The sequence below is a fragment of the Cadophora gregata genome (assembly GCF_030347475.1).
Source record: "Cadophora gregata isolate MNR1 chromosome Unknown scaffold_18, whole genome shotgun sequence".
Classification (NCBI taxonomy): domain Eukaryota; kingdom Fungi; phylum Ascomycota; class Leotiomycetes; order Helotiales; family Ploettnerulaceae; genus Cadophora; species Cadophora gregata.
In genome coordinates, this window is record NW_026695941.1 from 588,899 (window position 1) to 603,270 (window position 14,372).

The 14,372-nt window shown below is 49.7% G+C and overlaps 2 protein-coding genes across 2 annotated transcripts; one reads left to right on the forward strand and one right to left on the reverse strand.

Annotated features, from left to right (window-relative positions):
* Positions 1–59: 59 nt before the first annotated feature.
* Positions 60–5,264, reverse strand: ONS95_006616 (uncharacterized protein). The gene is made up of 4 exons (XM_058500082.1): positions 4,036–5,264; positions 3,892–3,989; positions 618–3,844; positions 60–522 (listed from the first exon to the last, which is right to left on the reverse strand). Exons 1-3 carry the CDS (start codon positions 4,928–4,930, stop codon positions 1,619–1,621), a joined length of 3,219 nt encoding a protein of 1,072 aa, XP_058349917.1. The 5' UTR covers positions 4,931–5,264; the 3' UTR covers positions 60–522; positions 618–1,618.
* A 1,298-nt stretch (positions 5,265–6,562) lies between these two features.
* MOT1 (TATA-binding protein-associated factor mot1) lies at positions 6,563–13,994 on the forward strand. Its single transcript, XM_058500083.1, has 4 exons — positions 6,563–7,255; positions 7,329–7,346; positions 7,436–12,784; positions 12,836–13,994. The coding sequence occupies exons 1-4, from the start codon at positions 7,245–7,247 to the stop codon at positions 13,137–13,139; spliced, it is 5,682 nt and encodes a 1,893-aa protein (XP_058349918.1). The 5' UTR covers positions 6,563–7,244; the 3' UTR covers positions 13,140–13,994.
* The last annotated feature ends 378 nt before the right edge of the window (positions 13,995–14,372 follow it).

A 14,372-nucleotide genomic window follows, 5' to 3' on the forward strand; every position in this document is an offset into this window, starting at 1 on the left:
CGAACGCATGAGAGGACATCAAACTGGCTCGCTTATTGATCGCGCTGCAGTATATCAGACCCAGCAGAGCAATGACTACAGTACATCGCGGTACCTGTGTCTGCATGGACATAGCAGAGATTAAAATGTCCCCTCTGCGCTGGTCACGCTGTTCCTCATGCGCTGGCTACTATTCATGACCTCGTTCACGTTGCTGGTTCAGTTTGGTAGAAGCGAATGAGAAAGTTCGAAGAGAAGCCAGGGAACAAAGTAGGTGTCGTCCAGCTTACCATACATTCACATCGGCGTGTATCCATCCGTTATCATGGAACACGTCTAGAGCTTTCAGAACCTTTCGCGCAACCAGTCGAGGCAGGAGGGGGCCCGTTCTGTGGTTATCTGCTTTTGTTTTCGACAACGTTGTGTCTATCTACTCGTATATCATAACATACGGACAAAGTGAACTCATGCTCATGCTTTCGATGTGGGCGCGCGGATTCTGGGGCATTCCCTCACGAATGGTTGTTCGTACATCGCGAGTTCCTGTATATGGTAGTGTTAGCACTTGAGCCCCTCAATATCTTTCAAGACGGCTACAGGAAGTTGCAGAGGAGGCAGAAAAGCTGCCCAATACTAACATTTCTGAATTAATCTCCAATACCCTCAGGCAGCTTGATCATGACGCTGAGCCAGTCAGGATGAACACAGTGACTGTGGAGGGACACGTGCTATGGGCTCGTCTGTGGAACGTCGGGTGTCGTTTTGGCTTTCCTCTGCCATGATTTCCTGGAAATTACTTTTCCTCTCCAGACGACATTGGGTTTTAATGACTCCCGAACCCAATAGAAGGAAGTCGTCCGCACCTTTCAGGTGCATGACTGAACGCCACTTGCCGGCATTTTCGCTAGTCAGTGATATTTGAAACTAATCGGATGTGATTCCGAAAGTGCTGAAGATAGTGGTGCCGTATAGATGCTTGGTGTTGTTGAATCTATAGAGATTCAAGCTCGGAAGATGGTATGCTTAATTTAGTGCCTGAATCACAGCGCAAAGGGCAGGAAGTCATCGAAGCGGCAGCTGCGACCCTGATGGGACTTCCAATAGTCCCTTCTCACCAACCAAAGAATCAATCGCCGCCGCTTCTGCCCTTCACCGCTGGGAGAAGAAAGCTGAATATTGGCGTCGTGCCATTGCTAATTAGGAAATCTTGAATTAGCGACTTTGGCTCAAGTTGAATTCTACCTGGACAATTGTGTTTCCTGAGCTTGCCTGTTAGCCTCTTGCGGGGCGAATAAGGCACGATGAGGAGAAAGTGACTTTCTGTTATTAGGTAGCCCGATTAACAGTCAATGATCTGTTCATCAAGAATTGAAATATTCTATCTAGCTGAGCAGTGCCGGAGCTCAAAAAGGACTACGAAAGTGCACGTGCATCCAGCAATATTCATCCAGTGTGATATTATGTGCTTTGGATCATGTATCGATTGATATGTTTCTCTATCGTCTAAATTGCGCCGATTTTGCCATCATCCGCTACACTAGCCAATATATCTATCTTCGGCCGGTTCGACTCGACTCGACTTCAAGCGATCTGGGAATTGTCAAGCCTGGTACATATACAAGACTTTCTTCCCTCTCTGTCACAGCTCCCTACTCCGTAGCCCACCAGTCTCTCTTACCCTGTCATCCTTGAGCTGGGCTCCAGAAGTACCACCAGCACCAGTGACACCAGCGCTCGAACCCCCAGCCGCAGGCCCAGGCCCAACATCAATACTTCTTTCCACCATCTCAATTCCACTCAGACTTGGGAACCTCTTGCTGAAATCCGCGACATAGTCCTCTTTCTCCTGTAAAGTCATATCCGGTCTAGCCTGCAAGGGTCGAGGCGATAGAGCTGAGGGTTTGGGAGGAGAGTTCTGCATGGAGTGTGACGGACCAGTGGAGATGCTATTGAGATGCATTGGTTTCGGTGGCGCGTTTGGTCGTGGTCCTGTGCGCGAGATGGTCGCGGGAGATGTGATGGGCTGGGGTTGAGATTGTGATTGCGGGGGGAGAGCGGTGCGTGGCTTTGCGTAGTTAAGATCAGGTTGGGTGATAGGTACAGTTCGGGGATGGATCACACCTCCTACGGACTGTGTCATGGGTTTGCGGATCACGGAGGGGGTAGGTTTCGCGTAAGGGTTTGCGGATTGCTCGAATTGGTTGGATTGGGGTGGTGGTCCGCTGTCTGTGAATCGGCCGTATCCCTCGGCTGTTTTCTTGACGGGCGACGGGCCCTGATTCTCGTCAAGGAGACTTTGGACCTTGTGTTGGATACTGGCTGCACGTGAGACGCCTCCTATACTCCGTGGTGCTGTGGGTCCCCGATCGGCTACACGCTTGCGATACTCAGCGGCAGCGTTGGCTACGCGCTTTTCTTCCATAGATAGACGTCTCCTCTCGATCTCACGACGTTGCTCAGGTGCCATGTGTTCCATATCTTCGAGAACATTGCCATCATCACTGCGACCATCGGTAGCTTCTGAGCCGGCAATAGGTGTCAAATCCCTGCGCTCCATGTCGTTCAGAGGACTTGGGGTTCTCGGTGCAGGCGGTGAGCTGGCGTTGTGCTCAAATCGCTTGAACGCATCCCCGAATTTGCCCGCTAATAAATTCTTGGTGCCAGATAGTGACATAGACGGCAAACTGGAGCGCTTGGATTTGTTCCCACCACCGCTACTCCGCCGCCTATCCTTCTTGGAAGTATCCTGGTCTTCCATTGTACGAAGGAAGTCAACATTTGACTGTATGGTTGTCTCTTCATCCGAAGGCGAGTCTGCAACAGCAGTTTCGAGGGCTTTGTACGAAGGACGCTTCTCAGAAAGAGATGGTCTACCACTCGACTCCTTTTCCTTCTCGCGCAGGAAGTCCATGTTTGATTCCAAATAAGTACTTGATGGGCGTGGCCGAGAATTACTTGACTTGGTCCTTGCTACGGGCTCCAATGCTTCAAGACTAGGCCTGCCAGCCTCAAGCGATGGGCGAGACGAGGATGAATGTCTCGCGTGGCCAGGTTGCGTAAAGGACGAATTTCGTGGGATATTAGGACGCAGAGTCTGGTTTTCTTCTGGTCGCAAGAGATGTGACCTGGTACTTACAGCTTCTTGGTTCCTGGGAAGGCTTGATGATCGATGATGATCAGAGGTCTGGGGAAATCGATATGTGGGCGAAGGTGCATACTTGGTAGGTGGCTGTCCAGTAGGAGGTGGAGTAGGGGTCGTCATAGTACCCTGTGACACATAAGAGCTAGTTGGTGGCCTTGTGGGTGTAGGCTGATACACAACAGTCGGTGCAGCTGCAGCCTGCAACTCCGGGTTGCTAGAAATGATTTTCTGTGCTCGAGACACCACGTTATTTAATGGTTTCACTGTTGATGCGGGTACTGGTTTCGGCTGTGACGGTACCGCAAATGCATCGTCTGCCAGCTTTTCCGCAACTCTCTGATTTAAGTCTCGTGTTGCGGTTGGCTTCGTTGGAGAACTCTTATCAAAATCGAACTTTCCACCATCGTGAAGCAAAGAAAACTGATCCAAACTTGGAAATCGACTAGATATATCGTCGAGTGCCGGAGAGCTGGATTTAGCATCCAATGCCGCCCATGGATCGCTGTTCACCCCGCGCAGAGGGGATGGACTTGGCTTGGCTACATGTGGTTGTGAGTTGGCCGTGGGTCTTCCTCTTCTCATTGGAACAATATCTGGAATGACTTGTTGAACCGGTGGGGGTGGAGAATATACAGCGCCAACAGGTGGTGGTGAGCTGATCTCTTCTGGCTTAGGAAGCTGCTGATTTCGTCTGGTTTCTGACTTTGTTCGTCCAGCATAAATCTATATGAAATAAGTATTCTATCTTGAACGCTTGCATTTTGACGCACATCTTTGATGGGCACTGCCAGCCCCTGCATTAGACATGCTTCTCGAAGCACTTGGTAGATGTTTGGACGTGATTTAGGATTCTCCTTCAACATAGAGGCTGCAAATTTTAGTATTATACCCATACATTTGTTCATAAAACCTACCTATGAGCTTCTTCAAATTGTCGGAAAATGGAGGGTAGCTCGGGAATTTAAAGCTGGCGTTCAGAATCGCAAGTTGTCCTTGTGCTTCAAAGGGTGTGGTGTAATAGCACAGCTTGTATAACAGAACTCCCAACGCCCATATATCCGACTTCTCGTCGATCGGTTGTTTACGGTATACGTCGACCATCTCAGGGCTCCTGTATTGCAACGTAGTGTGTTTCTGTACATCATCCTCGATCAACCTGCACTCTGCAGCTGTGGTGGCCGCAGGTCGTGGCGGGGCCGTGGAACCAAAATCGCAGAGCTTGAATCTCTTAGAATTCCCAGTCGAAGTTATGAGGACGTTCTCAACTTTCAAGTCCCGATGGAGAAGCGGGGGCTTCAAGTAATGCATGCAAGCAACTCCCTCCGTAACGTCAGAGAAGATCTTCAAGATCTCAGGTTCTGTCAGACGATTCTGCAACCGTGTATTCATAAAGTCTATCAGCCCTCCACCATTACAGAACTCCATCAGCAGAAACACCTCGTACCCTCCGCCCTTCAGTTGTGAGGCATGGGAGTCGTAGTATGTGACGATTGGTCGATGCCCCTTCAACTTCTTCATGGTTTCCACCTCCGTCCGCATATTCGCCAGGTGTTCCTTATCCGGTACGGCCACTCGTTTTAATACGGCAATGTCAGTCCCATCAATTGGCTTGGGCATCTTGACCAGGTAGACATGGGCGAATCCTCCCTCGGAGAAGTACTTCTGGATGATAACCTTCTGGCTTCCCACTTGGATTTTCGTGCCCGGCGCAAAGGTACCGGCCGGAGCAGAAGGGTCGGCCATGGGAACTGGTGCGCCAAAAACTGATCGAGGAGCCGTCGCAGGCATCGTGGTGTTGTATGAAGCCATGTTGCCAAGGCGAGGGCGAGGGCGAGGGCGAGGAGACGAAGGCTAGAACTCGTGGTACCTGGTCACCGCATTGGAGGGCGTAACAATTCGAGAAGAAGGCTGCAGAAGAAGAAGAAGAAGCTAGAATGTGGAAGAGAGTTTACGTCTGCAGAGAAACTGGTGTGAAGCAGCGTTTTGGATTGTGATGGCTGTCGAGGTTCAGGGTCAGGATGCCTCAAGTTGTTGGCATTACGACGGAGGTATGCAAGGGTTGGATGCCGTCTGCTAAGCCCCAAATGGCCGTCCTTGCCAAGACACCGTTGAAGCTGGGTGGGATCTGGCTGCTGACTTGTCCTTCTGCAGTGAACAGGAGGTACACTTTCTACGTGAAGACATGGATTTACAAGACTAAGTCAACGTGTTGCTATTTTGTCAAAAACCGTGCATCTGGTGATACCTCTCTGCCTCTCTCTGGCATTTGGCATCAAATGCGCTGTTAGTGTACCTACGACCTAATCCGGGTGAGGACATCTAGCTACTGTAAATCGTCCAATGATGGCCGTCCAGCGAACCAAGTGCCATCAGCCACAGCAGCCTCGCCTTGCATCGCTCGTTGTCTCGAACATTCATTGTCAGAGGGGAGGGTCTGGAATTTCTCTTATGACCTGAACCTGGACTCGAATAATAATGATTTCTCGGCGCTGACATTAACCAGGCACCCGGGAATACACGCTACTAGGCAAACAATTTTGTAATACGACTCGAAGTTACCTAGAACTCAAGCTGAAGGCAACGATGGGAGGTACCGTACCTAGGTAGGTAAGATCATTGGTTGTCACGTGGATAACGACATATCAGATTCCCTGGCAGCCGAGTCATTGACTTTCGATGCCGTCTCAGGGTTCAGAGGATAACTTAGCAAACTGCCAGCTGTCCAATAGAGCAAGGACTAGCAGATCCTCTCACGCTTTTGATTTGCAGCTTCCCATACATACGGAGGAAGATCCGTAGTAATTGCAACAGCAACTGGCTGTGCTATCGAACTTCAGCAAAGCCCTGGATTGCGATCATATTTTTCTTGATTCTGAAAACATGAGTACGCGTATCCATTTCAAGGCCTTTGTAGTCCCTCTGCTCGCTTTGTGATGTTCCTTTCTCTGTATTTGCAGGGCTACGGGCGTTTTCATTGGCCAAGGATCTCCCGAAAAATGCGGTCCAGCCCAGTCCTTGCCCTGCGCTGCCCTGCCCTTGTGTTTGTTGCAAGCCATGCACGCTTTCGTAATCCGCCCCGACTTCGAGCCAAGACCTGTCTGTAGGTCAGATAGGTACAGTAGAATGCGGAGAGGATATTGATTGTGCAGGTATGGAAAATAATATCTTTCCTTGCTCCGTCCCCGTCCCCGTCCCCGTCCCCGTCCCCGTCCCCTTCTCCGTCTGTTCCCCCTGAATCCGCGATGACGAGCTGGCGGGATTTAGCAGTGGCTGTCGTTGTCAATGATCTCCCCCTAGTCGAGGCAGAGGCAGCAGGGATCAGACGCACTAAAGGCACAAGCGAAAATTGTCGGGGCGCAAAGCTATAATAGAAGGCACGATCCGCCCCAAGAAAGTGACGACCGCGACCGCTGCACGCGTACCTACCTAGGAGAGGTGCGACAGGACAGCACAGGACAGGACAGGACAGGACAGGACAGGACAGGACCAGAGACCCCCATGCACTGCACGAGAGCCTGAGCCTGAGCCTGCACCCACATCTCTCCGGCATATCCACGGCTCAACTCCAGGACGGGAACAAACAGCATTGACAGCACTCCACAAATACACCAGGAATACACGAAAATACCGAACCGGCCGAGAACCCAAGTCGATTTTGTGGCCGAATTTAATTAATTGTTAGGTCACTTGCACTTGCAATTTTCGGTCACGTTACAACCATACTATTCTGCCTGCAGCTGCACTCCTTTGGCACTCACCTTCGACTAACCAATAGTCTTTTTTAGAAGGCGAAGGAGTAGGTAGGTAGGCAAGCCAGCACAACCGTGTACGACCAATCAGAGGCCACAAACCACAACTCAGCTCAAAGAAACATATCCCCTTCCATTTGCATTGCCCTTGCTCTCGTCATTTGACAACAAGCATTCAGAGGAAGGACAAAAGGCCCAGATCGACACCAACATCTTTCCTTTATCTGTTGATTCGCCCCCCCACAGTCTACTCAACTTGCAGCAAAACCAAATCATCGCGACTGCGGTCTCAAATTCTTTATGGCGTGTCCTACCATCAACCGAAATTCTTCCTAGACTTAGAGGTGACGCGTTGGACGTGGTAAGAAAGAAAGATGGCTTCGAGGTAAGAAACCTGTCAAACGCTACCCACCAAGAACAAGGACATTTGAATCTGACGCTAACATCACGTGCGCCAGACTGGACCGACTCGTCACGTGCGTATACTCTTTTGAAACATTGCTGTCATTTGAGACACCGGTTCCAGTTCCCGTTCCTGCGTACGAACATGCTGACTCGTCCTTAGGTTGCTTGAGACAGGAAGCACACAACTGATCAGAAACACAGCTGCCCAGCAATTGGCTGATGTCCAGAAGGCACATCCCGAAGAGCTCTTCAACCTCCTCACCCGAGTAGTTCCGTATCTCCGCCACAAGACATGGGACACTCGGATAGCAGCTGCCAGGGCACTAGGCGGAATTGTCGACAATGCAGAAAAATATGATCCAAATACGGGTGATGGATCGGCGAAGAGCGAAAAGAAGGAAGAAGACCATCCTATCAAAAAAGAGGAGCCGGTAGATGACCTACCATTTGCCGAGGGTCAATTGAGTCTCGATACTCTCGACCCCGTGCCTATCCTCAAATATGGAAAAGAGCTACTTCGAGGTGCCGGCAAAGACCTTGACTACGCGCTCGCGACACTCGATCCGGCGCAGCGACTCGAGCACCAGAAGAAGACTCTGGCCGGTCGATTAGGTTTGTTGGGCGAGTACCTTGAGGAAGATATGGAAATCGACTTCCCTCCACCTAAACAAAACGGAGCACCTACCCCATCAATCAACACCTCAAATGGATATGGCAACGGTGCTAAGCAACCTGACACTCCCTCGGAAGAGTCAGGCTTGAGCGCACGTCAGCTAAATCAATTGAAGCGCAAGAGGAAACGGGAAGCCCAACATGCCGGAAGCAAGAGTAGACTGGTTGACTTGTCAATTCGACGCTCGAGCACCATGGCATCCGTGGAACTTGGCGCTGATACCACCATGTCAGACATCGTAGATGATTCTGCCGCAAACGGCAATGGTGTCTCTGACTACTTCAATTTAGACAGAAGTTCAGAAGTCGACGAAGACAGCAAAGTTATCTCCGAATTTAAAGGCCCAGTCCTCCCGATCAAATCTGAACTTCAGACGGAAGAAGAGGCGGACGGTGGTGAGTGGCCATACGAACGCTTGTGCGAATTTCTCATGGTTGATCTTTTCGACCCTCAATGGGAGACTCGACATGGTGCAGCTATGGGTTTGAGAGAGATTGTTCGAGTCCATGGCGGTGGGGCTGGCCGCGTTAGAGGAAGAAGTCGCCCAGAGAATGATACGCTTAATCGGAGATGGCTGGACGATCTTGCTTGCCGATTATGCTGTGTCTTTATGTTGGATCGATTTGGTGATTATGTTTCTGACACAGTAGTCGCACCTATTCGCGAGACCGTTGGACAGACGCTAGGTGCACTGCTCATCCATCTTCCCCCAACTATCGTCTATGCGGTCCACCGGATTCTTCTCCGGATGGTGATTCAAGATGATCTCCAATTGACGAAGCCTGGATGGGCTATTTGTCATGGTGGCATGATTGGACTGCGTTACTTGGTGGCTGTTCGCAACGATCTTTTACTAAAGGACAGTGATTTGATCGACGGAGTCATCAAGGCGGTTATGAAGGGTCTTGGAGACTGGGACGACGACGTGCGCTCGGTCAGTGCAGCGACGCTCATCCCGATCGCCAAAGAATTCGTCAACCTACGCCCCGAGGCATTGGATGGTCTCATCAATATCGTCTGGGAGTGTTTGTCAAATCTTGGCGATGACCTCAGTGCTAGTACCGGTCAAATTATGGATCTTCTCGCCAAACTCTGCAGTTTTCCCGAAGTGCTCGAGGCAATGAAGCAGAATGCGGCTCGAGATTCAGAACAGTCTTTCGCTCTTCTAGTCCCACGACTCTACCCATTCCTCCGACACACAATCACATCCGTTCGATCAGCTGTGCTGAGAGCGCTCATGACATTTGTCAACATTGAGGGAGCCGGCACTCGCGATTGGCTGAATGGTAAGATCCTTCGACTTATCTATCAAAATATTTTGGTCGAGCGAAATCCAGACACTCTCAACCTCTCATTACAAGTCTGGACAGCGTTGGTACAATATCTTGCCAAGGACCCAGCAGATCTTGCGGAACAATTTTCAGCACATGTTGATCCGCTCATGCAACTGACTCTTCACCCTATTGGCGTTTCTCGACATCCATTACCGATGAATGCTACCCTTTTCCAAAAGCCCTCCGGAAGCACATACTCAATGCCTAGTGGGCTTGTGCCCACTCCGACACGTCCCGCCTCGCCGCCATCTGCGTCAGAACCTCCGCCGAAGAAGCAAAGACGAAAATCGACCAAGAATCTGGAGCCTGTCCCAACATCTTCATCGCATGACGTGGACGGCCATATGATGCAAGGTGACGTCGATCTTGTGGGTATGGATATTTTGATCAGATCTCGCGTTTCAGCAGCCCGAGCTATGGGTTTGATCATGTCGCTTGTGCCAAGCAGCCATCTCGAAGCCTACGATGCCAGCATCATCCCTGGTTTATCATCCGCTTTCTCCTCCACACAACTTACAGCCGCATTGGTCATTGACGAGTACGCAAAGAACTGCACCTCGAAGGATCAAGCAGCGAGATTCGTCAACTCTCTGCAAAGAATCGTAGAAAATGAGCGACCATCACATTACCGCGATCTCGTGAGCTTCACGCAGCTTGTCCGGGCACAGTGCACTCAATTACTCAATACCTTCCGTGATGTTGGCAAAGTCCCACAAGGCAAATTACCGGTTCTTGCAGTTGTCGTTCAGGGCGAACCAGAAGCAGGGCCTGATGCATTCTCAATACAGACTGCCGACAAGGTTGTCAATGATGACTTTGATAGGTTGAAGAAAGCTATGCCACCCAGCCAACGGTTGATCTCGACACAGTCTCTGACCGAGGCCAGAGATAATGTCGCCGAAGTCATTGAAAATGCCAAAGCTATAAAAGAGCAGCGTGATATTCGAATTAAAGCTGCAGCCGCGAGTGCTTTGGTGGCAATGAAGTTCTCACCGAAGAAGCCTACTCACATTATCAAGGGGATGATGGACAGCGTAAAGAAGGAAGAGAATGCTGAGCTGCAGCAAAGATCTGCAGCATCGATTGCAAGACTGGTGGAGCTGTTTGCTGATGGAGGAAGGGCTGCTCCAGCACAAAAAGTCGTTTCGAACCTGGCAAAATTCAGTTGTATTGACACATCAGAAACTCCCGAATTTACACCAAACGCAGGCTTCACAAGTGCTATCCTGTCTCTCCGGAAGGAAGAAGATCGACGAGATCACCCTGATGCTGCAAAGTTTGCTCTCGAAGCAAAAAATGCGCGAATCATTAGAAGAGGTGCAAAGGAAGCTTTGGAGCAGTTGTCAAGTATTTTTGGTGCCAATCTTCTTGAGAAAGTGCCAACACTCAAGAGTATCATGGAGGATCCTCTCACACATGCATTCGCGGGAGATCTTCCAGAAGACACCAAGGACCCAGAGAAAGAGACCGGACAGGCTGCTGTGGACGGAATGTCCGTTCTTCGGGCGTTGACTCCTACCTTACACAAGGACTTACATCCATTCGTCATCCGACTCTTGCCTTTGGTCATCAGAGCGTTGCACTCAGAATTGTCGGTCTTCAGATATATGGCTGCGAAATGTCTTGCAACTGTGTGCAGTGTCATAACAGTTGAGGGTATGACGATGCTTGTCGAAAAGGTCTTACCATCCATCAGCAACCCGATTGACTTGAACTTCCGCCAAGGTGCCATTGAATCGGTATACCATCTCATTCATGTCATGGGTGACAATATCCTACCATATGTCATCTTCCTCATCGTACCTGTTCTCGGTCGTATGAGTGATTCTGATAACGATGTTCGTCTGATCGCGACCACGACGTTTGCTACCCTCGTCAAGCTTGTACCGCTTGAGGCAGGTATTCCAGATCCTCCTGGTTTATCTCAAGAACTGTTGAAGGGCCGTGATAGAGAACGGACGTTCATCGCTCAGCTATTAGATCCCCACAAAGTCGAGCCATTCACCATCCCAGTTGCTATTAAGGCAGAACTTCGCTCCTACCAACAGGAAGGTATCAACTGGCTGAACTTCCTGAACAAGTACCATCTTCATGGCATTCTTTGCGATGATATGGGCCTTGGAAAAACGTTACAAACGCTTTGTATCGTGGCAAGTGATCATCACAATCGAGCCGAGGAATTCGCCAAGACAGGATCCCCTGATGTACGAAGGTTACCGTCGCTCATTGTCTGCCCGCCGACGTTGTCTGGTCACTGGCAGATGGAGATCAACACGTATGCGCCGTTCCTTACCTGCACAGCATATGTTGGACCTCCTGCAGACCGAGCCCGACTTCAAGATCAGCTTGGCAAGACAGATATCGTTATCACATCCTACGATATTTGCCGTAACGATGCTGAGATCCTTACCGCCATGAATTGGAATTACCTTGTTCTTGACGAAGGTCATTTGATCAAGAATCCTAGAGCGAAGGTCACAATTGCAGTAAAGCGTCTTCTGAGCAATCACAGACTTATCCTCTCTGGCACGCCTATTCAGAATAATGTCTTGGAGCTCTGGTCCCTGTTCGACTTCCTCATGCCCGGTTTTCTTGGAACAGAAAAGGTGTTCATGGATCGCTTTGCCAAGCCTATTGCAGCCAGTCGATACAGCAAATCCTCTTCCAAGGAACAAGAAGCCGGTGCTCTCGCTATCGAAGCCCTTCATAAGCAAGTTCTTCCATTCCTCTTGCGTCGTCTCAAGGAAGAAGTGTTGGACGATCTGCCTCCCAAGATCCTTCAGAACTATTACTGTGATCTCAGTGAGCTCCAGAAGAAGCTTTTCGAAGACTTCACCAAGAAGGAAGGCAAAACTCTTGCTGAGAAGGCCTCGGCTGGTGACAAGGAAGCCAAGCAGCACATCTTCCAAGCTCTACAATACATGCGCAAGCTCTGCAACTCCCCTGCTCTCGTCATGAAGGAAGGTCACAAGCAATACGAAGAAACACAAAAATTCCTCGCCAAATCAGGCAGCAGTCTCCGTGATCCCGTCCACGCCCCAAAGCTCACAGCCCTCCGCGATCTTCTCATAGACTGTGGAATCGGCAACGAGCCATCTTCCGATGAAGTCACCACCGAAACGTCCTACGTCTCGCCGCATCGTGCTCTCATCTTCTGCCAGATGAAAGAAATGCTTGATATGGTCCAGAACGACGTCCTCAAGAAGATGCTTCCATCCGTCCAGTTCCTCCGCATGGACGGTTCAGTCGATGCCTCGAAGCGTCAAGATATAGTCAACAAATTCAATTCCGATCCATCCTACGATTGTCTCCTCCTAACCACCTCAGTCGGTGGTCTAGGTCTCAATCTGACTGGTGCCGATACCGTCATCTTCGTGGAACATGACTGGAACCCACAGAAGGATTTGCAGGCTATGGATCGCGCACATCGTATTGGTCAGAAGAAAGTTGTTAACGTGTACCGCTTGATCACTCGCGGGACGTTGGAGGAGAAGATCATGTCGTAAGTTCCCCCTCCATTCCCTTCTAGCTAATCATGACTAACATACTTCAGCCTCCAACGCTTCAAAATCGATGTCGCCTCCACAGTCGTCAACCAACAAAACGCCGGCCTCGGGACCATGGAAACAGACCAGATCCTCGATCTCTTCAACCTCGGCGAGACAGCAGACGGGATCGATAAACCTAGCCTCAATGGCGGAGCGGAGGGTGAGAGAGAGGAGGATATGGTGGATGCTACTGGGGAGGTCAGGGAGAAGGGGAAGAAAGGGTGGTTGGATGATCTGGGTGAACTGTGGGATGATAAGCAGTATGAGGAGGAGTTTGATTTGCAGGGCTTCTTGGGGAAGATGAAGTAGTTTGGAGGGAAAACGACAGAGAGGGGTGGTGGTGAAGTGTGGAAGATGAAAAGTTTTGGGGCGTGTTGCATAGCATGGCTGGATGGTTGGGTGGGTGGATCGGAAGGCGTTTTCATTTTCTTGCTTTCTGTTACTGTTTGATGTCTTACATTTCTCCTCTTTTTTCTTCCTCTACTTCATCTGCATTTCTTGTTACGTGTTCGATTCATTAGGTTGGTGGGTCGTTTCCACCCTTGCTCTAAGGAAGGAGGGATAGAAAAGAGAGAAGCGGAGAGGGAGAAGAGACAAAGGAGAGGCGATGTGCATTGTATATTGTACGATTAGATAGTTGGGCATTGCATCTTGCGTGCATGCGTGCATAGTGAGCGGGAGAAGGAGAATTGAGACTGAGATGGAAGACTTGATCGATACAAGCAATTGTCTTTTTTTGTTGTGTTCGTCCTTGTGAAATACCATTTTGGCATACGATGAAGGTGCGAAGCCATTATGGCAAAGCTGAAGCTGATGCGGAAGCTGACCTCTGCGTGTCTGCTTGTTTTTTACGTTACACATCTTAAAAGGGATTTGAGTGAGGTGATACCGATGGGGGCCTAGGAATATGCATCCAGCATCAGAACCACGCTCCTACTAACGGTATCCGATAAACAGAGCTTAACCCACTCGGAGAGGTTGTAAATAGGCTCGTGAGGTTACTGTACAAAATATGGTAGTTACCAAGGCTTAGTATCTGATGCATCTGCTGGTTCCTCGCTTATTCTTCTTGGCATGTTTACTTTCACTCTGTCATGCACCTAAGTGAATAAAATCACGATCAAACTTCTAATTGTACCACATCCATTCTGCGACATCGAGAAGAATCACTCATTCCAAATCAAGCATGAAGTCATAGCAGTCCTCTTACATCTTCTGTGATCATAGCATTCACAATCATCCACACTCAAAGAACAGACAAAATTCTGCAGAAGCATTTATCTCGTTCTATGTACTTCTGGGACTGTTGACAGGCAATCAAATAACGAGGTAAATAAGAATCGCTGAAAAGGATTATCTCGCAGTTCTGAGACAGAAATCTCACCTGTGAACCTAGCTATGCCATGCCAAACCATGGCATAAAATGTATGCCACGAGAAATCAAAATCGAATTGAAGGTCCCAGGAGCGCAAGACCAGTATATGACCACCATACTTAGCGCCATCCATGCATGAACTCCCTGCCCTCTCAAAGTAAAGTACC